Raw genomic sequence first — 27,884 nt, 5'->3', positions numbered from 1 at the left:
TAATCATCTCCTATATCTACTGTTGTGAGCAGTCAGTACTGTGTATGCATTTTCTAGATACAAATAAAATATTGGTAATTCTTTTATGATGAAAGATATTTAGTCTGTTAAAACAGATAGTAAAAGTGTTTATTGTTTTCAGATAAAGAAAAAATATCATGGTTATTTCTGCAACCAGCATTAGTTTGTCAAATAATGGCAACGAGTTGGAACAAAATACTGTTAAAATTAGAGAAGTAATATTCAGACCTTAGACTTATATCACATCAATTTATTTAAAAAAGGAGATGACCTGAATTCAGAGGTTTTAAGATTCTGATTTATTTTGTCAGTAGATTCAAAATAGTACATTTTCCTAGTGTGCAAAGTTAAAAACAAGGCAGGTGAGTTCTTTGTCAAGCAGTCAAGGTACTCCCCAGATGTCCCCTTTGGGAGCACATTTCATTAGAATTTGATACAATGCCTGTCTAAGAGAGTAATAAACCTACTCAATGTACCTTTCAGTATACCGTTTAGCTAAAGCTATTTCTGCCCATGTCTGTAGTGACTGGACTTTAAGTTCAGCATCATGCTGTTCCAGTGTGCGTTGGTGCCATAATTCATGTTGATGCTGGAGCAAGTGGCCTGGTGCTTTAGATTCTTGTCTCAGTCGTGGTTTATTTAGAAGAATTCCTCAATTGCCATCCTACAGGTTCTTAGTATTTTTCCTGTCCTTCAAGACTTGATGAAAATATTTCCTACCTGTAAAGGACTTCAATCCAAACTTAATATATAGGACTTCAGAAGTGTACCGTTGAACTCTCCTTGTTGCTCTTCTCTGTGAGGGTGTTTTTCTAGTTACTTGTGACTTCCTTTCCCTCTCTGTAAGGGTCTTTGATATCAGCATCTCTGGAACATTTTGTTTCTGGATATGTTGTGGCGGGATTGATGATGCTGTCCAACAAGAAGCAACTTGCTTTAGGGTCATAATTAGACCATTATTCCATTTAATAGATTATGGATGCAAATACAAAAGGTAGTTACTTGCTTTCACCTAAGCCTCAGGAAAATATTAAGTAAAATAAGGTCCTACCATATCTGTAATAGGAACCATTGATATATTCTAATCTTAGGAGAGAATAATGGCTTTATGTACCAGGCCACTACATATATCTGGGTTAAAGGAAAATAAGGCATAGGAAAATTCTTCTTTCAGGTAAAACTAGCCAAGCATAGTGGAACTTGCAAAGCCTGTATTTTTAACTTCATAGAGATTCCTTCTTCATCCTTAGTAATCCTAAAATATAACAAATCATTACAATGTTGATCTGTTCTGGTACATTTTTATGCTTAGTAAATTTCAAATATTAATGCAGGTTCTAGTGTCCGGGTTCAGTGTGGACGGGAAGTAGGGTTTATGTGTTCCTTGGGTCCTTATGTCTTCTAAACCCAGCCATCAGCCCACGTTTGGTCTAAGAGCAAAGAAATAATAGGAGCACTTAATCTCTTCTACCATATATTTCAAATAATAATACTGTAATTATGTAAAGGTTTCTTTCTCATAACAGTTCACTAAACATTTTTTCACTCCTATAAGGAATCAATTTTGCAACTTATAAAATATTGATAGAGAGTTGTAGCAGAAGATAAGTAGATTCACGATTTGGAGATAAAATACACCGCCACATGAATGATGCTTAGGTTTTTAAAATAGCATATATTATTTCAGTCTGAACTTTTAATTCTGTTTTGTGTTGTATTTGCACATCATGCAGATTCAATTTATTTGGGGAACACAAAATTTTTTTAAAATTTAATTTTCATTTTTGTGAGGTCTATAAAAGTTTACATTAAATAAGGCAAAGGGGATTTGCTGTATACCAGTTCATCATTATATAAAGCAGTTTTGTATGAAAAATGTATTTTCTATTCAACAAATTAAAGAAAAAAAACCCATGTCTCTAAGCAGGTTTTTTTTTCAGCATTTAAAGCATTAGATATTTTGCATTTAAACAAGAAAATGAATGTCCAAATGAAACTGGTTCAGATGTTGTTTCAGTCTAAATGACTTGAAAATTTTATTAGGTAGATATATCCTTATGGCTGCTGAGGTAATGAAGTATTAAGTGGATTCCCTTATCAAGGGCGGGTAGTGTTTCTACTTGAAGAATGGAATATAACTATACCTTTAAAAAAATCCTCTTTTTTTTTTTTAAATTTTATTTTTATTCTGAACAACTAATTTCTGACTTTTTGGATGTTTTGCTCTGAATGAACAAAACCCCCCAAACTTCACACAAGCATGTGTGACTTACAAGAAAAAAAAAAAACAAACAACTGAGAACTTCACATTTGTTTTCACAACTTGGAATTAAAATGAAGAACACTGCTTTATTGGTGACACTTTGTCATTTTAATACCTGCTTGCCAAAAAGTTGCATTCCACTCTTCCCCACATCTTCCATTCATTATGACTTTTGATTGAATAGCTGACAGTTGAATAATCTTAGACCACCTCTAGAATTTCAAAGAAAAAAAAAAAAAAATCTGCTTGAATATCCCCTTCTTCCATAAACAGCAACTTCTCAGTTAGCTCTCTTCAGTTTTCCAGCTGAATGCCACTGCAAAGAATATCTGAAGATTTTCACTTTTGGTTCTGTTTTGTCTTCTATGAAGATAGTGCAGCTGATACTTCAGAGCTCTTTTCTCCTAGCTCTATAAATAGCAGCATGAGAATTGTTTGGAGCATTTACAGTGCATCTCTGAAAGGACAAGCCAGCCAGTACAGAATGGTGGTCTTTATCTTTCTGCTGATCTTCTAATGTATTCAAAAAACCAAAATTTGTATCATTCAGCTTCAGATCTGATGAGGTTTGGTTTAAAACTGATTTGTGTCACATGATTGAAGTTGATTTCCAAGCACAGTTGAGCTCCTTTTTTTTTTTTTTTTTTTTTTTTTTTTTTTTTTTTTCCCCCTCCCTTTTTCCATATTTGGGAAACTTGAAACATTTCCTCCTACTCAGCCTCTTCCAAGTCTAATGATACAAGAGCTCATACTCCAACTTTCTGTGCTGTTATAGTCCTTTTGAGATGTCATTCAGATTAACTGCCTGTTTTCTTGATATCTGCATGTATCTTTAGACTATTGGAGTATTTTTTCTCTGACAACTTTCATTACTTTTAAACAATTTTAATAGTTGTTGAGGTCAGAGTAGCTAGTTTTCTTATTTAATTAGAAATTAAATTGTTCTGCTTAATATAGCCTTTAGGCTATTTAGGTAGGATCTTCCTGGAGTTCATGTATGCTTTTAAATTTTATTTTTTAAGTGTCTACAAAATTAATGTGAGAAGAGACAGGGACCTGTAGTGTTCGATGTTCAAATGATTCAGATGTTAACTTGATTCAGTGTTACAACATTAATTTTAAAAAAAAATTAGATGTAGCTGAAAAAAGCTCAAATAAACTTGTGAAGTCTAATGGTGTTCCTGAAGATACTAAATTGTTAATTTGTTATTAAGAAGAAATGGCAGTAACTTCAGAATATGAATTTTATTTGGTTCAAAACAGGTTTCTTAAAATATGAGGAAGGCCATTTCTATGAGAAATTAAATTATTTAAATAAAGAGTATAAAAGAGCTAGAAGGGGATTTAATTTTTAGTATGCAAATTAAAAATGAAACCTTATTTACTCTAACAGATGACACAAGGTATAGTTCAATTGAATAGGATTGAATTATGACTTGTAGCTTATGAATTTTTTTATTCCCCTCCCCCCCCCTTGGAAAGATGTGTATTATGCTGGCTGGCTTCAAAAGTTCTATACAAGAATACTGAGTCATGTTTGTAGATGAGGACTCGGGTGCGATACTAGGATGCTTCCTACCCAGATAAATTTTTTGGTTTGAATTTTAATTATCACAATTTTTGGATTATTATTATCACTCTTATTTGGATTATAGACCTTGTCTTGAATTTCCTGTTGGAAGAACTGTTTACATCAGTCAAATTAGTAATATACACATCTCACAATATATATTAATAATAAACACAGAATATGAATTTTATCATGGGATTTAATGAAGATGTGTAATATTGTTTGCCTCATTATCTTTGTTTATTTGAAATCTTTATTGCTGCATTGTGGTGTAACAAACACCTGCTGTGTATTTTGTGATGTCTGAAGAAGCACAACTTTTGAAGAAAACAGAGATATTCTTATAATGTTACTGAAATTTTTTAATTTGCACAAGGAAAGAGAAATGCAAAATTGTTTCTTCATCAGCTGTTGTAAAATCCTAGCATCTTATCTAAAAGAAAACCCCACACCCAAAACAAAAACCCCCTTGCATTAATCTCGTATTCCATGTAATAAAGCTCAAAACTGCTCTGGACTGAGGACCTGCGGACAGTGTTTGGAACAGCCTGGATGTGGATGGTGTAATGATCCCAGCAACACTGGCAAAGGACAATGTTTGGAAGGATCATCAAGAGGCCCAATGAAGCCTGTTGGCATGCACTCTAATGAAATGGTGCTTGATGCTGGTCTCTGTCCGAAAGAGAAAAATTATGAGTGGTCTTTTATCCAGTGCCCAGGTAAGGTCTGCTTCTATTCTTTCTTATATATGAAATTAAAGATGTTTCTTTGTTTAAGCACACCAAATTAGCATAATTATTTTGAGTAATACAAATAACATTTGCATGACAGATTTGTTTTTCCAAAATATTTCTTTGTTAGTCTCTGTCTACTGAATGCAAATGTTCTCACTGACATGAAGGTTCACATGTGAAATTTAATGCAAATACTTTAACCAAAATTGCCATTTATTTGTAAATAAGTTTTCACCCATCCTATCCTTCTACTTTTTCAAATCCAACTACATGAATTTGCTTCAGCTTTTGCCTTCTTCTCGCTTCTGTATCCATCAAAGAGTGCAGTTGGGGAGAAATTATCAATAGGCAACTGCTGATGGCCAGGACCAGGCAGTTCTGTGTCCCAGCTGCTCACGCAAAAGTCCAGCTGGCTGTGAGATTGGGGGGCTGCCAAATACGGGTCTACCTCTGAGACATTTTGAGTAAATAAAATGTATGCTTTTGTAATCTTAAAGAGAATCTCTGAAGTCTAAATTTAAGCCATACCAATCTGATTATAGTATTTTTAATTTTTAAGTTCATTGGAAAAATAAGCAAGACATCAGGTGCTTTACGGGATTGGAAGCTGAGCTGGTACAGCCTCCTGTGTGGAAATGCTGAAATCCTGAAAGCAGTGCATACAGTTTAAAAGACAGCTTGAAATAATTTTTAGAATAAACGGTGTAAATGTGCTAAAGTTATTTTTCCAGCAAGTGTTCCTACTGCTGACAAATTTGGAAGCTGGAGCTTCTCTAGGACTGAAACTTTTATGAGTGTATGCAGCTATGTTTGCTTGCTCTCCTGGGTGCTTTTTTCATTAGCATGTTCTCTGTGTGTATGCATATATATATATATGCATGCTTATATATATATTTATATGTATGTATGTGTATCATATATGTATGTGTATATTGTTTAGACAGCAGAATCTCTGAAGAAAGTTTTATTTTGGCAACTTTTTTTTTTTTAAATACATAGGTAGAGAGTAGAATTTTTTAAAAAAAGTTTTAGAATAATGAAGTGAACTGTAAAACAAAAAACCACCAAACCATCTCATATTGTTTCCTGATCAAAGAAGCCTCTAGTAAATTCCTGGAAACAATAGAATGACACTACATTGTATGGAAACCTTAGTCTGTATGTTAAAATACAGGTATGTTGACAAGAAGTGCATTGTTAGACTTTCACTGCAATGCGTAGTATCTAGCACTGGAGATATGTATTGCTTGCCAAAACTGTTTGAGTTGGAAGATTTCATCACCTTATTGTTTAATATTTATTCTTCATGGATAAAATTCTGTATTCATGGTATGTTCTGACCAAGAATTCACTGAAGTTCCACTTTAGTTTAAAAACCCACTAGTTTTATGAGTGTAAGAGGCAAATCCTACAGAAGTCATAGAACTAAAATTTCAATTGATGTGAAATTTCTTTTTGATTGGTATAAGCTGTAGGTTTTATTCCTTTTATTTTGGCTTTTGTTTTCATTTTCTTAAAATATTATCTGTAATGGATTATACTAACACAGTTTATTCATAGCGCAACAATCATTGATGTACTCGAAATAAGATAGAATTGATACTGAATGTTTATAAACTTACTGAACAGTTTGGGTGAAAATAAAACCAAATAGGTTATAACATGTGCCTTGAAGATTGTTCTGCCACATTGATGAATAGTTAGTTCAACCATTCATGTTCATTCACGTATGCACTTAGTTTTCCTTGTAGTTCATATCCATGCTTTTTATAGTGACTCTGGGCAATTGCGTTGTTAAGTATTTAAAACACATTCTCATTTTCTGTTTGTTGAAATTTTTAAAACTAGTATTGAACAAGTAGCATAAAAAATGGTTTCTTTTTGTTACTGGTCATTTTGAAATCAATATTGTGCAAAGCAGCTGTCATAATATTTCTTTTGATATCATTACATGTTTACTTTTCTAATCAGGTTTGTATTTTAACAGAACTATTATTATAAATAAAATTGCAAATATCATATAACAAAAAAAAAAAGAAAAAGAAAAACAGATAGTGCTGGGTTTTCCTCTCATGAGAAGAGCAGTTTAGGAGGAATACAAGTCCAAGTTTGTCTTTAAAGCCTAAATTTCTCCTCTGAAAAGTAGTGTGAATTGTTTCTAATTAGATTGTTTAAAGCTTGTTGAAGTATCTTTAGACTAGATCCAGATTGTAATGCAGACATGCTTTTTATATATTTTTTCCTAGTATTAAGTTTTTCTTAAAACTATAATTATCAACATTTGACAGCATCACCAACCATTTCAACGCAGAGGTCAAAAGCAAATTAGCCATATTAATTGCTTATCTGTGGGGCAGCCTAACTGAAGATTCAGCTAAATCACATTTGGATATGTGAGGAAAATTGTTCTGTTGCTGCCAGTGATGTACATTAAAATCTCTTAAGGAAAAAAATCACTTTAAAAAATTCAATTCCTAGTTTTTATTTAAATGATTGTTACAGCATCTATTTATTTTAATTATTTAATACTGATGTCTCAGGTTTGATTGCAGAAAGTTGTTGAATTGTGCAGTTGTTCTGGATTTTCACTTTTCTCAGAGATACATATTTTTAGGAAAATGAGCAAATATATAATTTTTAAATGGTGTGCCATGCTAATTGTAGATTGTATTGGCTCTTATTGTATATATATTTTTTGAATTTGATTTAAAATCTCTTCCATTTTCTTTGCTTTAACAAAATATAAGAATTAAGAGTTACATCTGTGACCAGATAATATTATGACTTGCAGTAAACTAAAACTCACAATTAAAAAATTGTTTAAGATTGCTTTCACTTATCTTTTAACTAACACCAAAATTAAGAAATACAGAACTAAGCATTAGAAAGATTAGAAAATGTATGAATCAATGACCTACTAGTTAGAGAATATCAGAATGAAACTTTGTCCCTACATTATGATACAGTCTTAATTAAGCAATCTTACTTTACTTTAATAGAACACTTATTTAATGCGTTATATGTTTTTACTTTTGGTTTATTGGGCTGCGTTTTTTTTAACATTTGCCTGAAGTCATTCAATGTCTAAGACATACACACAAAACCCAAAATGGAGCTGCAATTCATGCTATTTTCCTGTAGCTTTTTCTGAGAAAGGCAACAACAGCGCAGGATGGCAAACTGCTTGGAGGAAGACACCACAAAGTTGTCTAAAAATCGAGTACTCTTAGGAAGAAGAAAACTTGTATTTTCTAAGGAGATTTATTCAAGACAGTGAGAAAATTTCTTGTCTAGTAGTACAGAAATGTTTGATGCTTGTTTACAAGATTCTGTAGCCATAGCTACAGAAAAAGGAAGAGGTTGTAAACTTGGGAGGTTTAATGGTTTATGAGCCAAGCTGGCCTGGCAATGACTGTAAATTTATTAAGTTACTAAATTCTAAAACAGCTCTAAAAACTTTTAAGTCATGCAGGGAGAATCTCTTTTTTTTTTTTTTTTTTTTTATTCCTAGCTGAGACACCAGTCACTGTGACATTTAGATTAAGAATCCAAATAAATAAATAAAAACTTAAACAGAGTGATGTTACTGAGATAGCTGTTCTCTGCTGAGTCTTACTCGCTGACAGACAGGTTTGACATAGTCTGACATTTGACATGCTGCTGTAATTGGCAGATCGCTAATCTGCTGCGCACTGTGAGCTCTAAGGTCCCGCTCTCCAGAGAGGTCATCCTTCAAAACCTCTCGGTCGTTCAGCTGAATCCTGGCAGCAGGATCGACGGTTCTGGCAGCGTTCGCATTGTGATTTTGCTGCAGTAGTGATCAGTACTTTCCAAGTTTCTCCCAAGCACGGAGCACTGCAGAGGAGGTGTGGTACAAGATCAGTGTTTTGGAATTTTGTTGTTTGACAAAAACAAATTTTATGCTTTTAAGTTCAGATACAAAAAAAATATGTTAATGGTGTCCAGATTTTTACTTTCACCAAAGTCAGCTATAGTGAGGGGGGACTGGAGATTTTGGGGGATCAGAACTGTTAAAAATAAGACCGTCTTTGGTTAATTTTTTTGTAAGTTCTCTCTCCCCAGTAGAAACAAGTTGGAGTGTGTTGTTCGTGCTCTCCGTCACAGTAGCCTTTCAAATGCTTCACGGCAGACTGCATGTAGGTATGGAGGCTGGTCTCAGTTGGTGATTTACTGCCTCTTGACAGGTTTCTTAAGTAATTGGGCAGCATTTTAAACCTATGAGGGCTGAATTCAGTCACAATGGCAAAAAGACTTTCTCACACACCTTAAGCTCACGTCACTACACAGTCAACTTCTGTGGTCTTTTGTGTGAATTCATGTCTTGTCACAATGCTGTTCTAAAGAGGTTCTGTGTCAAAGTACAAATACATATCCTGGTCATTAGTCAGGATTAAACTCCTCCGAATTACATTCTACTGCAATTCTGTAATCATGTAAGAGTGATTTTGTTCCCAAGAGCAATTTAGTAATGGCTTTTAAAATGTTATATTCTAGCTTGCCAGTGTAATGGCCACAGCACCTGCATCAACAGTAATGTCTGTGATCAATGTAAAAACTTAACAACAGGAAAACAATGTGAAACGTGCATGCCAGGATATTATGGAGATCCCACCAATGGAGGACAGTGTACAGGTAAGTCGTTCTGCTGGGCAGAAAAAAATATTGAAATTACGTTTTTATGCAATATGAAATTAACTTTTCTTTAAAGGGTAAATGTTTATTCAGTAATACAGGTGAGTTGATCATCTAAATTAATGACTCAAAATCAGAGTAATATTTTTAAGAGAAACTTTGCATTCAGAATCATCATTTTGCAGTTGTTGTTTGATCTGGATGCTCCCAGAACAAGATGGTAATTTAAAGATGCTCTCCCAGTTAGGGCAAGGAGGAGAAAAAAAACTGTCTTGTGGGAGCAACACTTTAGATCCTGATATTTCAGAGAGTCATTGTCTCATTCCATGTAAACAATCCTCCTAAAAGCGGTGAGAAAATACTTATGAATGAAGTTCAGTATCTACCATAATATCTGATAGCACTGATTTGTATAAATGTGTGATGCTAGTGGAAAAATTATGCATTTAACAGACCAACAAGTCTTATTCATGTGTAGTTCAAATAGCAAAGCCTGGTACACTGTGGATGGTAAGGTACCCTAATCTATTCAATCTCCTTAGTTTTGTAATTGCTGCATTGGAGGATTCTTGTTCAAGTGAAAGAGGATGAAGTCCAATACTCCAGATGGCTTTTGTATATTGGCGTAGGGCTGCTTTTTTAGCTGCATGGGTGATTTTAAAGGTGACAGTAACTCCTTCCCTTAAAACTAAATGGGGGAGGGGGTGATATATTCAATACAAAAACTCATTAAGGTAGTTGAGATTGAATCTAGGAGGGTGCTAGAAAATTTTGTCCCATGACTTTTTCTTCTGTATTATTTGTGTTTCTTTAACTGGACCTTTACTACACAAGGAATATTTATTCATTCAAAGGGTTCATTTGTTCTTCAGCACTTTAACATGCAGTAGTCAATGCATACAGCTGCACATCTGGTAAACTCAAGCACAATATGTAGAAAGTGTGTTCAAGGGGATGGAAAGATTAATGTCTACTCCTATTGACAATTGCACATTTTGCTGGTGCTTTACGACGCTTTAAATAATTCTTAATAGTTCTCTTATTTCCTGAAGTTGACAAAATGTTCTTTTGCTGTCTATAGCACCTTTATGGCAAAATGATGCATTAATATAGCTTTCATTCTTCAGGGATACATTAGCTATCAACCCAATAAGCATTCCATCACCTTTCGTGAATTATGTGTAGTGCAATAATGGCTAAAATCAATTTATAAGACCAGTAAAATTATAAATTTTATGACTTGTTTTTTTAACCCTAGTCTGTAAGAGTACATATTTTTATAGATAGACATGATTTTAACAGGAGCTATTTAGACTAAAGAATGATTTAAAAATAAATACGATAATTATTTTGAGGATTTATTTGCATCAGTATGTTGTATTTTGTAGTATAGAGCCCATAAATCTGTTTAAGTCTTTGAGACATTTTGATAAATGTAGTCATTATGAACTGTTAGATTTTCTTCAGTATCATGATTTTCGTTCCTGTGATAGAGGTGCCCAAATTGTGAGCCAGGGATTTCTGCAGGAAAAAATATTGTGATCCATAGATAAGTCAAATAAATTTTACCTGGATTTAAGATGATTTTGAAACCATAGTTGAGATCAGGCAGTGTGCAAATAGAACCATCTCTTTCTTACTTTATATTTTTTTAAATTTTTTTTATTTTCCTTCTTTCTGGTAATGCTTTTGGTAACACAGAAAAAATATTCAAATATAGCTGCAAATTAAAACCATAACTAAAGTAAAAGCACCAGAAAAAAATATGAGAGGAAGAAAGGGCAACTTGGTCAAAAGCTGAACTTCAGTGTGACTGAAATAATTAGCAAATGAGGCAGGAAATGGTATGGAATAGCCAATCAAAGAAAAAAAGTCATGAAGAACTGAAAAAACAGTTGTCCTCATAGTCCAATCTTGCGACACTTTGCTGCAGCCAGCTGAGTTTCTGGCTGGACGCTACCAACGTTTCTTTTCTACTAAGACTCATCCTTCTGTACGAGGGTTGAGACTACCTGAGCATGTGGTGTGTTTTTTCCTCAGAGCTCCCAAGTTATTTGAGGATCCAGATTGAAAACTTTTTTTAAAGGAATGACAAGATAATGACTATAACTCTTAAAGTGCATCTGTAATACTATAATATTCATATAACAAGTTGCTATAGTTACAAGAGTGTAACTTGGTTATGAATCGAAGAGCAGTTGAAGCTGGGAAAGGAGGTTGTACTCAGTCTCTACAGTTGAGAGACAAAGTGGTGTACACTGGGAGAACAACTAAGAATTATTCTCCTAACATACTCATGACATATGACATAAAATAATTTTTTTTCCTGCTTTCCTGACAAAAGTACTTATGTATTCAGTACATGTATTCTTCTGCTGTGATATATGTACTTAGAGGTAAAATCTGACCTCTCAACTTAGTTTGACTATACATGATAGAGATTAAAAAGATCTGCAAGAAAAACTTCCTTTTATAGGCTGGATTAGCCTTTGTTGTTCCTTGGATCCCTGATGATCTTGAAAGGAAGGAGAAGGAGATGCATAGCAAGCCTTTTAGTCCTTTTTTTTTTTTTCTTTTTTTCCCCCTTCCCCGTAACTATGCCAATCCTGTCCTAAACCCTTTCTGTTTATACTTCTAGGAGGTATTCAAAAAGCTCTAAAAGAAGGTGACTGTCCACCCCTGAGCGATCAATTCTGTTCTGACCTTTGTCCAGGGATGGAAAACTCTGTACAAATATAACTATTTTCCTTATTCTACTCTGGGAATAATGATGCCTTTAGAACTGTCATCAGATAACTGATACATTCATAGTGGTATTGCATAGTGTTATGCTATCAAATTACTATGAAATGAGTAACAGCTGTTATAGGAAAAAGATATAATTCATGTTTCAGAAGGTTTTGAATAGTTGTGATTAAAGAATGGATAAAAAAAATTGACTTTTCTGGGTTTTCGCTCACTATAATTGCTGACATTTCAATAGCTTTAAAACAAATCTAAGGACTCACTTTGCATCCTGATATGCTGGCTTAGTAGATGTGACAAACCTAAAAAGGACAAAGAAAAGATGGAGGCATAATAACAGGCTTCAAGCATGTGAGAGGAAGCTGAAAAGAGAGAATGATGATAAAGTGCCCTCCCCCATGCCCCTACTTTGGTTGAGGAAGAAGTAATGGGATTAGGTTGCAACAGGAAAGATTATGGTAGAATACAAGGAAAACTTTCTACTGATTAAACTGTAAAATACATTGCCTAAAGATGTTACGGAATCTGCATTATCACCTACGCTATATTTTTAAAATTTTCTAACTTGTCTAGCTTTGGAAAAGGGCAGTGGACTAGCAGATTCCACATTTTCTTTTCCAGTCCTAATTTTCAAAAGATTCTTGGAGTCTGAGATCTAGAATGCAGGGAGGTATTGATTAAACATGAAGTATTCCGATTATAAAAGAAAATGATCTATGTATAGCAAAATGACTGTGGATATTGGCCATACTATGAGTGCTTAATAAAGATATTCCTAAGTCTTACATATTACTTATTTTAGAAACTGTAGCATTCTTGTTATTGTGGTGTTAAAAAGCTTTCCATCTAGTGCAGGTTCATTCTCTAATTGGCCCTCACTCTAGTTTATTTTTGTGTCAGAAGTGTGGTATGTTGGTTGTTGATGGGCAATAGTTGTTCGTATTTTTTATACTTAATTAATCTACTTTTTCTTCTTAAAAAACCATGCCTATTAACAATTATTCATTTAACTTTTGTCATTTGAAGTCTTTCTTCTATACAGAGAAAGTTAGAGTTTGTATTCTTGGTGTACACATGATTTTTATATTCAGTAGTCATAACATGCAGCTTGCAGTAAAGATGTATGTAGTCCTTCAATTCTTTATGATATTTCTTTATGCAAATATCTAGCTTGGATTATTTTTATATTTGGTTCATTGCTGCATTCTATTAAAAAAATCAGTAATAAATAGCGAAAGCTTTTTATTTTACATTAAAAAAATTCTGTAACTGTAATTTATTACAGTTATCTGTTCTTATACTAATTAAAAACCATTTCAGGTAGTTATGATGTCTGTGATGTAAAACAGGTAGCCAAAATATAAAATGAAATTAATTTCTTACCTTACATTGTGATATATTTTTAGTTACACAAAAAGATTTGCATTCTTTGTTGGAAATAAATGATACACAGTGCACAAATTAGTAAGTCCAGACCCTGTGTGCATGCATAAGATTTGTAAGCTAAAGACCCTGTATGGCAAAGAAAAGTTTAAAGCAATAGTACCATCAAAGTTACCAGATAAAGTTACAGCATCCTCTTAAAGAGTTGGCTCAACGTGCAAGAAAATAAGAGTGAATTCTGAACATGGACTAGAGCAAGGGACAGGTTTGGGGTTCCAGACCAAGCTGCAGTTCTGTTTATCCCTTTTATCTGACTGGTCTTGAGTGCAAATGCATGAGCAGCCCTTGGAGTGCTAAAGGCAGTGCTGTCAGTCTGTGCCAGAAATATTTAAGGAATTAAATCCTCTAGTTGTTTTACAGAATAAGGCACACTCTCTGCATTGTGGTGAAGCTTGGGTGAGAGGTGCACAGCTCAGCCTTGTTTGCCTCTGAGGAGGTAAAGCTATCCAGATGTAGGAAACCTAGGAAGCCTTGTAGTCTGAGATGGTGAAGAGTTGGAGGACAGATATTCCAAATCACTTTGATAAATTTATTAAAAATTCTACTCAAGTCCCATTTGAGGTACAGTTTTGAAGGCATGAATATCAAAATTCAGTAATAGCAAATTAATCATTAAGTATTGATGGATTTTGGAAATAAAACAGCTCTGTAGATGGGAACAGATACTGTCTTGATGTTTTAGTGGTTTCTCTAAGTGTTATTTTCTTCAAGGTCTTGCTCTGTCGTGTACTGCATGTCTGGGAAATATGCAATGTTTTTATAGAAATTCTAGAAAAAATGGAGTTATATGTATACTACAGACTGCAGTGTAAAGTAACAGGAAAAAACAGTATGGGAGATTGCTTGGAACAATTTTATGTCATCTTGGCGACGTTTTTTTAGCATTATTTTCAAACTTATTAATCATCTACTTAGTTGTCAATGCTAAAAAAAAATTACTCTAGCTACTTATCATCTTGTCATTTTCGTTATGCATGGTATTTTTAAAAATTATTCTTAAAATGTATGAGATGCCAGGAGAGAATTCTTTACAGTAACTTGAGAGACACACTGTGAATGTACAATACATTTAATAATACGATAACATATGCGCTTTGCTGTAGTGCCATTTTTTTCATAAAGTGATAACATCCCAAGCAACCTTCAGTTTTCCCATAATTGTTCTGCCATTGCTGCTGCTTTTGCAGTAGGAGTAAAACTGAGTACCAGCGCAGAAGGAACATTGTGGTTTAACTTGCACCGCTCGCTCTCTAAGCAGCCTTAAAAGCCATGGTGTGTAAGACACTTGATGACCATTCTATAAAAGCCTCCTACCAGATGAGCTGTATGGGTGAAGTTTTTTAGCAAATCTGTAGCATTTCTATTGCCTTTATAGATCTGTCCCCTTCTCTGCTATCATACAGTTGGAAATTTTCAATACTAAAGGCAACAACTTCCTCCCACATTTGATTTGTAATCGTTCTGTTTGAAAATGTGAAGTTAATTGTTTACTGGAAACACTGAATTTTTTACTAGATCTAGAAACTATTAGCAAAAATGAACAGTAACTGTATGCCATGTGTGCATCGAGTCAGTAGCATCTGCTGCAGCAAGATGAGAGGTCTGGGTGCCTTTTTTGTTCCTGCAGTACACAGAGCGTGAAGGACAATATAAATCTGAGCTGCTTTTCTATGTTGTATAACTCAGTACTTTTCACCTATATTGATATACGTGTGTGTATGTGTGTACATCTACACATACTACTTTCTGAATTTGTTCCACATGAACTTGGGCATCTATGCATTCCCCATCCAGCTTACATATATCTACTGTAAGTGCCTCAAGAGAATAATAATAATAAAAAAAGATAGGCACCAATAAAAGACTAGGTTGTTAGACTATCTTTGAGGCACCTTGACTTGGGTGAAATTGTGCCCAGCAATAAAAGAGTTGCCTATAAGTATTTGTGATTCTTTCTGTTGGTTAAAAGAAGAGAAAAATAAAACTTACTAGTTACTTGTTGATACCTAAGATATATCTTCAGTAACAAGGGGAAAATCCATGGTGTTCAAATCTTGCTGCTCAAAGAATGTGATTGTTCTGCTGAGTAACTGACATCTGAGATGTGGGGGTTTTGAGAGAAGAGGCAGAGGATGGCAGAAGTCATTACATCTGGTGTCAATGAGAGAGAGACGTGAGAAAGATGTTAAACTTATCGTGGCAGCTAACGGAAAATGATCTCCTTGGGTTTTACGTTCTAACTAACTTTAGAAGATGTCTGCTGGGTAGATTTATGGATCGTTTTTCTCTGGCACTGTTTCTAACGTTTTTACCTATTCAGCAGTAGCAACCTTTGTAACATGTTTTCATCATGACAGTCCATGGAGGAGCTGATACTTATTTCCCTCCTTCCTTCCTCCCCGTCTCTCCAAAATAAATACTGTTAAAAGCTACCACGGGCACTATCAAGAACAGAGCGCTGTTCCTATAGTGCACAAAGGACAATCAGTGTGTTAGATATTTGGGGGAAAAAAAAAAGGAAATTGATTTTTTTTTTTAAGGAGCACATCTGTATTAGAGTGGGGTTTTTTTGTAGGTAGCACATCTAAGGAACCTTGCAAATTATTTGAAGTAATCTGTAGTCTGATTTATTAGAACACATCAACTTGAACAAGATTATCTGTGGAAAACTAGGGGAGATGTTCTAAAGAAAACCAATTGGAAATAGATCTACCTTTTGCTACCAAATAATTTCAATGTGGGTGTCCTGTCCCAGTTTTCTTTCCAATCCAACAACTTCTTGTTATGTCCAAGCTGACTCAGACTCCATACAATCCACACTAGATCTTGGGAAAGTCTCTTTTTTTCCTCTCCTCCAGTTTGTTTTGAGTCTGGTCTTTGATATCGATAGGCCTCCTCTTTTCTGGAAAAATACCCTGGTTTCTACTCCTGTTTCAGGTGTTCTGCTTCTTATCATTTTTATTTGCATCCATGAAGAAGCAGTTTCCTCTCCCATCTAAAGAGTACAAAGTGCCCAGGACAATTTTACCAAGCAGTCTTTCTGCTTGCTCCCCAGCCATACTCTTAGAATATATATACATGCACGTATATATATGTGTATACATACACAGTGCACAGCATTTCAATATTAAATTGTAATACAGCAAATTACATAGTTTCAGACATTGCAGAAAGCAACCTGTCTTTTGTAAAGGAAAAAGTTGATAGCGTGACAACGAAAACAATTTAATATTCAGTTTCTTTTTTAAACTAAAATCTGCTGTTGTCTACTTAGTTGATAGAAAGATACCTGGTAATTTCCCTTTAGACTTATTTTTCTGGATTTCAGAAAGTTATGCAAGCAAATGAAGGAACAGAAAACAGCAGTCTTAATTTTTCACTTCAACACTATCACTACATAGCTTTTAAATTACCTGTAGTTCAGGACTGCATAGGGCAGGCGTAGAGAAGCATCAACCCATTCTGAATATAAGTATTTTATGACTGTATTTACGGCAGTAAACTTAAAAGTGGAAAAAATTATTTCCCTAAGAATCATTTTATTCAGTAAATATCATAGCACAATGACATTATATTTTAGTCTCAAAACAACTGGAGGCTGATATAACATAGTATTAGGAACTGTGGTGCTACTTTAAACAGGCAAAACTAGGCAGATGCTGTTGGCCTGAGAAATAGTTTTTGGAAGGAGAAATAAAATCTTACGTTTAAAACTTCATCAAGGGATTTTTTTCAGTAACCTGAAATCATTTTGGTTTTGTGGCATCTGTTGCTGCAGATTCTGCAGCAATCCTGGCCTTTGCAAATGCTTTCAGCTAAAATGAAAATTGAAGATCCTGTCTGCCAGGAGAGTCCCATCACTGACCAGTGGCCGAGATGGACATTGGTTACTTTTCAGGGCTGTCACAAAATGGCTGTACAGCTGGCAGATTTGTTCTCTTTAACACCACACTTAAGTATTCTAGTCATTTCTGGTTGTTGGAGGTAGTTCATGCTACTCGTCTAAGCAGTAGGAAAGTGATAATTGTTTTGTTTTAGATGAAATTTATAGTCTGCTTTTTGAAAAGGGCATTTTAGTGTCCTAAAAACATTTCAGATTGCCCAGAGAGGTTGTGGACCCTACCTCCTTGGAGATATTCAAAAGCCTTCTGGATAGCCTCCTGGGCAACTGGCTCTAGTTGGGGGTTGGACCGGATGACCTCCAGGGGCCCCTTCCAACCTCAACCATTCTCTGATTTGAAAACAGTGCTGTATACTGAGGCATTAAAAACCAGAGTTTCAAAAACTACTATTCTTCATGTCCCGTTATTTTACAGGAATGCAGCACCTGTAATAGATTCTTGTAGTAGCTTTAGGCTCATCACGTTTTAGATCCACAAACCAGTCCTAAGGGAGGATAAAGCCTATCTTGGAAAACCTTGCAAGAATTTTTCAAATTTATATTTAAGTTACCACTAAGCTCCTGTCTTGTCAAGTGTTTAAACAGTGATTTACAAGGAACCTCTGCATTGCCTTCATAGGCATTGGCTGGTTGAAGATCTATGCAAAGTCGGAATAGTGTCTCATAATACCTTGATCCAAGTAATTGTGTGTTTGTGGGGTTTTTTGTTTGTTTGTTTGGGGTTTTTTTAGGGTTGATTAAGAGTTGACCTCTGCTGGTTTTTATTTTTTTTTAATTTACGCTGTTATTTTGAGGTCTGGCAACCAGTACATTTCTTCATAAAGTTCAAATTGCCTTTTCTGTTTGGCTTGGGGGTTGTTTTTTTTTTGGGGGGAGTGTGCATGTGTTTCCCTTGTTTACCAGGTTCTGGATCTGTTAAACAGCTGTGCATGGGGTAAAGCTTTTCTCCCCAAAGTTCTTTCTCTTTTAGTGGACTAAAAAGTTGTAAATGCTAGATGGACTATCAACTAATAGCTGTTAGAGGATCACAGTATTGAATTCATACTGTGAGATCCAAAAGAGCATTTGATGACTGATTTGCAGCTCTGGCCAAATCAAAGAGACAAAAAGCAGCCAAAAAAACCCCCCAAACCCCAACACCCCAAACAAAAAATACCCCCCAAAACCCCAACCCACAATAAAATCCTGATTGTTCATTACGATTCTTAGCATAAATGCTTGTACTGATTTTTACAGCCATGTATTTTGTGCCTTTATTATAGGGTTTTATAGTTGTATCCCTGTTTTTTGCACATGCTTTTAGTCCTGACCTGAGTGAGCCAAATGGTTGCTTTTGAATCAATGAGTAAATAAGCTTTTTCCAGAAGACTGAGGCATCTAATAGTTTTTACCTGCATGCACCTAGCTACTGTTCTTGATGAATTAACCATCAAAGCACCTATTGCCTAAACTGATTGTACTCTGAAACGGGGCATTCTGTGCCCATTGCCTGAATTCTGTGTACAGTATGCTTAGACTACCCATATATAAGCCCGATGTTAAGATCAGCTAAGAGCACATGAACTACGGTTAATTTTGTTTAAAATCAAGGTGCTGGAAGGAGTATCCCCCTTTTGCATAAGAATTTCACGATTAGTGCACCTAGGGTCATTTCCATCCTGACAACCAGTTGATTCAAAACTGGACTTCCTTAGTCAGTGTTGACTAAACCTTCAGTAGTCAGAGCAGATGAAATAATTTGATTTTTGGGCAATTTAGGTGTCAAACTCCCAAACTTCCAAGGTGTCAAACTTTCAAAGCTGGAAGCCTAATGCCTTAGTACTGAAATATCATTTGGTAACCTGCCCTTGAAGCCTCTAATATCCATCACTGGTATCACTTCCAACATCTGTTAATGGCAATTCTCTGTGGGGAACAGTCATACAGACCATCATTTTGATGAAAATATCTGGGAATTATTATAAGCTGTGATAACCAAGGAAACAAAAAAAAATACCTGAGCTCCATAAAGCAACATGTTAAAGAGAAATAATTGATCATTTTTTTAATAACCTCTAGAAAATTATATGCTTGTAGTTGGAAAAATTTTTTTTTTAATAGAGCTAGTTTAACTAGTGTATTCATTTATGTTATTTGCATTAGTGCTTTCTGCTGCTATGACCATGAAGTGGTGACACGTGTCCAAAAGCATGTTTTTGTTAGCCTGTAGTAATAGTTGTTTTTAATAAGGCAAAGGCTGCTGTTCTTAGCTATTAATCTTCAGGGAGTGATGACCTGATGTTGTGCTCATATCATGTATTATTTAAAAACAAAAAACAGATCTTCACAGTCCAAATTGATATAACATAATGCATTTCTATATAAAATGATAATTAAATCATTCTAATAAAATAGGACATCTAAATTTTGACTTTCAAGCAGTCATCAATCTTTCCTCCCATTGAGTCTGGCAGTCATATAAAATTGGTAAGTCAGGTAAATTAAAAACAAGCTGGAGCACAACATTTAGTTTTGTAATAAATGTTGTATAGATTATTTCTAAGAGACTTTAAAAACCCCCACATTTTCCTGCATTTTTTTAAAGAATGGTTCCTCTATTGTATCTAAATTTTCAAAACAGGCAAGCTGTGATGTGTTCAGCTGCCTGAGTCTGGTTAGTACTAGTAGAAGTCTCATAGGTTTTGGTCAAGTTTAAGCTGTCTTGTAATCATTGATACATCTCATGCTTTTCAGCGGCTGGTGATAACAGCAGCAATTTTTGCAGTAGACGGGTGTGTACACACATGTCCCTAGAATGCACCACAGGCCCAAGAGGAAAATATCAAACAGAAGTAGTAAAAGATATTAACTGTTGAGATAACACTAACAAGCCAAGAACAGTTGCTAGTAGTTGGAAAAGGTGAACCTGTAGTTTTCTTACAGCTGGTGTTTTAGTTGAAGCTAACCTCCTCCTCTGTTATCAGGTGGATCCAGACTTGGTGCTGTGTTTAGCACAAGCAGAAAAATGAGAGAAAGTTCTGGTAGGGACCAACCCCACTACCCCCTGTTTGCAATGATGTGTTACTCTTCAAAATGTTTGTTCCTGTACATTTCATCCTGACTTTGCCTGGAGTTTGGATGCTTTTGTCCAGTGTTGTCCATAGAAGTCAGCACCCACGCTGTTGTGAAACTCAGAAGAGTGAAAAATAAACTCCATCACTATATAGAGTTTGTTTAATAGTTCTACTAAAAAACTAATAAAAGTGATATTCATTCTTTAAATTGATATCATAAAAGAGGTAAGTAGATGAATTCTACTAGTGTTGTAGACAGCTGTAAATTTAGTCTTTTTTCTTCTACAGGGGAATTCTGTGTTGAAAAGGTTTCTGATCCAAAATCTTATAATTCAGGGGGCTTGAGTCCTATGTAAGGTATGATTAAAAGTGAGGACAAAGAGCTTTTAACTCTCATCTGCAGGAAAAACTGACAGAAATGTGGAAAGCATGAAGGAACACAGTATCCTTGACTAGCAGCATAAACAGCAGCAAAACCGTGTTCTTCTGCATCTTCCTAAAGTAGAATTAGGAATGAACATGAATTGGTGGGAGTTTTGACTCTTTGAGAGAATGATATGACAATTTGAGATACAGAGGGGTTTTTATACAGTTTTTCTTTTTAGCCATTTTAGTGTCTAGCATATAGAGAATTGCATTTATGGAATTCACCAATGCATTAAAGATCGTAGGTTTGGGCATTCCATCATTAGATGTCTAAAATTTTAGAGGAAATTTTATATTGGGTTAAATATTATGTTCTAGAGGCCTTCTTTTCACAGTGACTAAATCTATGTAGTTAAAAATCAAAAATATCTTTTGGTCCAGACACTTTGTGTTTACTCACATAAATAACAAGCATTCAGTGGATTGGGAGCTTATGATACAGACCCTCGGAGTCTATGTGAATAAAGAAATTATACATAAAAATGGATAAATATTGGAGATTGGTGAAAAAGAGAGTGTGGTATGCTTCATACTGTCTTCAGGTACTAGAATATGGAACTAAATAATAAAAAAAAAAAATCACTTCCACTGTTTATCTTGTACCTTGGTTTCTAAGAAACAGTGGGTCACAAGTTCATAGCAAAACTCTGTGATAAGAGGCTGTAATTTAAGATTATTCAGAAATGGAAAAGCCTACATGTGGTGGTAAATTCCAGCAGAAAACATTTGTTTATCCTATACAAACAAAATAACCCAAGGTTTCAACAAATGAGGGAGCTGTCAAGAAATCCCATTTTGTAGTAGTGGTGGTGGGTTTTGGTTTTTTCCCTTTTCTTTTTTTCTTTAAAGTGTTGAATGGAGATAATGACACCAATTGCTCATTTTTATACAATACATGATTATAGAATAAAACCTCAATATTAACTAAAAAGCTGGAATATGTTAGTAGTAGTAGGTACAGAGCTTCTTGGTGCATATGAAATATAAAGAAAAGAGATCATAGCACAATAAGGTATTCAAGAGAAGCTTCATATTGCTTTTTGCAGAGAGATTGTTAGAATAGTTAGAATAAGCACTCTTTTTTTTTTTTTTAAGACCTTTTTCTGCAAAGGTGATTTAAACATTTATTTTCCTTCCTTTAGTGAATGCTGTTTATTGAACAGTGTTTAAGATTGTCTGAATACTGAGTGAAGAAAATGCCTGTACTTGGGCTTAGATATGAATTTAAATTAAATTCACTCCAATCAGAATATGTTCCAAGTCCTGTACTACTAAAGCAGAAGAAAAGTGGATTGCTATAAGAAAAAGTTAGTTGAGGAACTTAGAAAAAGGCCTCTTTAACAAATTACTGTTCCAGTTATTTTTTGACTGCAAAGCAAAATGTGCTAAGCAGACTTTTCAGTCTGCTACTAATTCTCGTGTATACATATAGTTTTCTTTCTGCTTTGTTGTAGATTAGGCCTGTATTATAAAGTATGATTTCTAGCATAATTAATTGTCAATTAAAAGAAAAAACCTCAACTAAAACCAGGAACCTTTTTATAGATACATTTGTATTCCATAACCTACTTATGCTCAGAATAATTCTAGGTGAAGGACTGGAGATATACTTCAAGGAAAGTGTCATTATCAAACTGTGTTTAGATATCTTATAATTTTATAGGAGGAAAAAAGAAAAAACTCTTGAATGTAACATTCCCCGTGATTAACCTGCAGAGAGAGGTTATTTGGGTGGCTGTAGGATTCCATAAGGTTTTGACTGGATGTCTGTTCAGCATATTTAATCTTTTTGATGATTTTCCTTGATTACATACAGAAGACTTTCATAAACCTCCTGTCAAGCATAACATTTTTTTAAGCTAATGCTTGATTCTCTAAATTTGATTGTACTTACTAAATCAGGATATGTGCGTTCATTGCGGAGCGGTCTGATTTTAGGAACACGAAGAACGGGAAAGTACTGCTCAAGCATCAACTTAGGATTGCTATTGATAAAGTCGGAGTTTGTGCACAACTGCTACCTGGCAGTGTGGTGGGTTGACCCCAGGCAGCAGCTAAACATCACTCGGTCACTTGCTTACTCCCTGCCCCCCCAGAGTGGGGATGGGGAGAGAATAGGAAGAGCAAAAGCGAGAAAACTCAGGAGTTGAGGTAAAGACAGTGTAACAAGGGAAGGCAAAACGGGGAGAAAACCGAAACAAAGTGAAGGGAGTCAGTGACCACCTTCCCACAAGTGGACCAATGCCCAGCTAGCATCTGAGTGACGGCTGCCTCCCAGATCACTACCCCCTCCCTCAAATTTTTATTGCTGAGCATGACATTATATGGCATGGAATATCCTTTTGGTCAATTTGAGTTGGCTATACAAGGTGGCATACCTTCCCATCCCAATTACATAACATTTTTTTTATTATCACCATAATCAGAAAGTAATAAGTTAAGTTCAACCAAGTCTTGTGGTTTCAGACCATTAAAACTCTTATTATTATTCTTAAAAGTTATTAAAATAAGTTAGTTGAAGTGTCTTTTTGAGTCTTTTGAAGGAGATTTTTTTCTTGCATAACAAAGTTTTCTTTCCACCCTGCACAACCACAATGTCATTGTGTAGTTATATGTCTAGTAACCAATTTTATCAACTATAGTTTTGTTCCTAAAGCTGTTTGTTACAGTATGTTGCTTTGCATAAAGGTAACTTCACCATCCAGGAAAGTTGATTCTGATTTATGCAAGTGAAGTGAGAACATGGTATCTTTTTTAAAAAGAAAAATAAAAGAAGGCAAACCTATTTCTGAAACTTTACAAATGTACAATGAATACTGCATATTTAATAATCTAAACTTTTTTAGGTTGATTATGCAACAACAATATCTTAAAAAGAGCAACAAGTTGTACTATCTTAATCTGTTTTAGTAGCAGGCATTTTGTGCTTATTCAGTGTCTTAGCCTGAGATCTAAGAATTCAGGCATCCTTTAATTGATCACCACTTATTACTTTTATAGATATTGAAGAGATATAGTAGTTTGATTTATATTATATTGCTTTATCTCTTTGCTTATTTTATCTTTTCACAAGGATTAATGACAAGTCTATTGCTTTCACTGATGTAGGTGATCAAGTCCTTCTGCATGTTATTGTGTAACGTAGTTTTTGGCAGTGATAAATAAGTTTCTCTGCATTCTTATTTTTGTGGGGTTTTTCAGGTTTACATGCTATAAATTTATTTTATGCAATAAGGAATATTTATAAAATATATTTCTGCTGTGCTGAGCTGTGTATCAATATGTTCGCCTTGCTAATGAAATTTGTTTCATTGGTTTCCAAAAGATGTTCCCAGACAAATAAGGCAGGGTGTGATTTAGAAACTTTCAGCAGTCCAGAAATAGTGATTTTTGTCTGCCTCTCTTAAGAAAACATACTTTACCTTGTGTTGAAAGAGATGTCAAGAGCTCATATAGCTACTGTGTCTAGTCTGAGAAGGTGCAAGCCTCCGACTGAGGGTGGCAGTTGCAAGCTGAAGATGACATTTTCTTAAGTCACTGTAACTTGATCCCCAAATAAGCATTTGACTACAGCCAGAGTCATCTTGTCCCAAATGCAATAGAAATTAAAAGAAGTTAAAAAAAAGGCAGGCGTTTTGTTTGTTTGTAATTTCTGAATCATAGAATCATTTAGGTTGGAAAAGACCTGTAAGATCAATGTTTCTAGATGCTGAGCAGCTCTCATTCACTCTCTTGGTACTGCAGCCACTCACAGATTCCCTATTATTCTCATAGTTTTAAATGCAAAGACATCTACAGTCAGTCAGAAATGTCAGCATCTCTCTCTGTAATCCTTCTCCAGGAAAATCCACAAATATGTCTCCTGACAGCTGGTGACTCTGACATGTAACATGCGGCATGGTATCTTGTGTCATTGGCTGCAACTTTACACCCTAAAAGAATTTATTTTTTTCTTATTTTTAATTTGGTTAATGTACCCATCAGTTTAAATTAGATCAGAGACTGCACATCAGTCAGAGAAGTATGACAGAACCTCCCAGTGTAACAGGAGACCATGGAGTTACCTGTTTGAATCCCTGCACATGAATATGCTACCAGGACAGAAAAGTCAAGAAGTAGTCATTTTGCATTGAAATGGTCATCCTTCTCCCAAAGGGGCCTGGGAAACACCCTAGAGGCTGTTGAGAAAATAACTTTTGAGGTATCATGCAACTCAGTTTCCAACTGGTAGAATGAAGATTCTCAAAAAACTCTTGTAATGGCATTTCTGTTTGATTACAGTCGATTCCACCTTCATTTTCAGAGTGGTAAACGCAATACATTACAATGGCAGACGGCATTAGTTATTTAAGGGGAAAAAAGCTTCAGTCACAGTTGAATGCATTAAAAATCAGTTGTATTTTGTACCTTCTAATGGCTAACACAGGGAAATGATTTGCTGACTTCTTTACATTTTGTGGCGTTTTTGTCTGATAAATTGTGTAAGGCATTTCTCTTCTTTGGGCTTTTACTCTGAACGACCAAATACACACAAATAGTTGCAATCACTAGTTGATTTTAGTTGTTTTTCACCTTAGATTGGATTTTTTTTTGACATTTAAAGCCACTGTGAATAACTACTGAGTGGTTTTAAATTGGTTTGGTTTTCATACTGCTTTATAATAATCTTTGATGTATTTTTTCCCTTTATAATTTAGAAAGTTATACATTCTCTTTAGAGAGAGGGGAAAAAAATAGCAGTCTTTTGATGAAAGGAGGTTTTTGGCCAAAATTTTCAAAATAGCCAGCAGAGAAGCTGCTGTCTTTTTCAAGAAAATCTAAAAAACCACAATTTTAGAAAAGTAAATGTACAAAGCCTTTGGTGTCTGAAAAAGTCATCTTAAACACATCTCATATTGGACATGCAAAGATGAAGGTATTCAAAATCATGTTTGTGTTTTTCCTTTAAAATAACCCGCAACAACCACCCACCCACTGTTTTAGTTTTTACTAAACCTAGTAAAAGTTTTAGACTGCCAGTTTAGTAATTACTTCTTTTTTAAGCAATTCTAATTTTTCTCCAAATAAAGTGCTCTTAATAATGTTGTTTTCTTTTCTGTGCTGTTATTGTACTGTGCAAAATAAATTGGTTTGAGACCAAAGAAAGATAAATCACAAGGTAAACCAAGAAGGATGAAAATAAAATTAGTTCTATATGAGCTAATTAGTCTAATAAGACTGATTTATTATGAAGATTAATCATGTCACTATAAAATGACAGTTGCATAAAAGGACAGTACCGCATGTACAACAGTCCTAATACCATCTTTTCTGGTTTTTGTACATTTATTTTTATTGCTCTTAGGTTCACAGAAGTTCTTTAGCATAATTTTAATGCTACTCAATTAGTGATATTGCATAAGCACATCTGTTTGCTTTTACGTTGTCTGTCTCAAAGGTTGAATGGATATATTTCCTGTAAAAGTAATTGTTGAATGCTAAAAGGGTATCAAGGGCTTCCAGTCGAATATACGTTTCTAAAAAAATAAATTAGTTTTGTAAAATTACTAATGTAGGCAATTGTCTCAGAAGGGCAGTTCTCATATGGGTAGCCTAATGGGTTACATAAGTGAACATTTACAGTGAAATTGAGCATTACAATGTTATATCTAGTATATGTTTATACTTGGTATTTCTTAGTCTAGCTGCCTGAGAAAGCCTGTATCTCCTTTTTAAAAAACATATACAACATATCTACATTCTGTAAAAAAATATATGTGTTTTGATGCATAAAGAATTTTTGATACATGTGTATTTTTTAGATATGTATATGTTTTTTTGATACAAATGATGCCTTGCATATTACCAAAATTAAAGTAGTGCACCTCAATATTTAATAGCATTGTCACAGCTGTCTTTTTTTTAAAAAAAATAAAGATCAGCAAGGTGTCTTAAAGAAATTATCTATGTGCCGCTACTTGTTCAGTAGTTTTTGAAGTAAGCAAACACATTAATTTAAAGTACCATTTGTAGTGAGTTCTGTTTGAGAGAAAAATTGCTCTTGCAGCTCTATGTTGGAGATGGGGGCTAAGCAATAAGTGTTTTTAAATTCAATTGTCTAAAATGCATACTTCATGGAAATAGTGATGGGGTATTCTTTTGTTGTCAGCATCAGCAAGAGCATTTATATGCTGAGCAAGCAACTCCGAATCAATCATGCTGTGGATTTATTATTTAATAAATTCTATAGGGTTGTGATTTTGCAGCATGGATTTGCTCTACTGGATTATATTGTTTTCATATGATCTTTCTGTTCCACTTAGAATCTGCATGTTTTACAAAAGAGTAGTGTGAACTGCTATTTCCCTAAAAATAGAGTAGATATTGCCAAGGTGCTTTTTTTGTTGGTGGTTTTTAAAGCTCTAATATCATCATTTCAGTTAATACGTAAAAATAACATTACAAAAGTTGGTTAAAAATTCTATATTTTAAGCAGATTTTTATTGTAAGCCATAGATTGATTATTTATTTAAATTATCTAATGATTGTTGAAAACTTTGCGTGGTACTTAAGTATTTAAAAGAACCGTTTAAACGAAAGCGTGTGTGCATAATATAAATCTAAGTTGGAGATGAGTGCATGCAGTAGTATGGGCAGACTCTTGAAGTTGGGCTGAACTCACTGTTTCTGTCCAAAGGTGGAGCACAGAGTACATGTGCACCTACAGCAGAGCAATACGTCACCCTCCTAGTGAAAAAGTGTTTTCTTCTATTTTGATGGAATTTCTTGGGCTTTAATTTGTGGCCATTGTCTCTTGTTCTGTCAGTGGGCACTACGAAGAGTCTGGTTCCCTCCTATCAGGTATTTATATGTGTCAATAAGATCCCCCCTGAGACTTTTCTTCTCCAGACTGAATCCCAGCTCTCTCAGCCTCTCCTAAAATGAAAGATGCTCCAGTCCCTCAATCACCTTTGCGGTCCTCTGGCCATCTTCTGTTTCGGTTTCATTCCTGTGAAATTGAGTTCATGGTCATGGAATATGATAGAAACCAAAGCATGGTAGGAGGGGGATGACTGGGAGATTTGTTACAAAAGTT

The 27,884-nt window shown here is 34.7% G+C and overlaps 1 protein-coding gene across 4 annotated transcripts in view; it reads left to right on the top strand.

Annotated features, from left to right (window-relative positions):
• ATRNL1 (attractin like 1) overlaps positions 1-27,884 on the top strand; it is a 522,496-nt gene that overhangs the window by 132,732 nt on the left and 361,880 nt on the right. For all 4 annotated transcript variants that reach the window (XM_075757823.1, XM_075757824.1, XM_075757826.1 and 1 more), the window contains exons 18-19: positions 4,355-4,573; positions 9,104-9,241. In XM_075757823.1, the coding sequence (XP_075613938.1) occupies positions 4,355-4,573; positions 9,104-9,241 (357 nt within the window). The remainder of the gene's footprint in view (positions 1-4,354; positions 4,574-9,103; positions 9,242-27,884) is intronic.

Source organism: Balearica regulorum, chromosome 7 (assembly GCF_011004875.1).
Source record: "Balearica regulorum gibbericeps isolate bBalReg1 chromosome 7, bBalReg1.pri, whole genome shotgun sequence".
Taxonomy (NCBI): Eukaryota; Metazoa; Chordata; class Aves; order Gruiformes; family Gruidae; genus Balearica; species Balearica regulorum.
The sequence above is the reverse complement of the archived record's forward strand: the minus strand, read 5'-3'. Positions and strand labels throughout refer to the sequence as shown.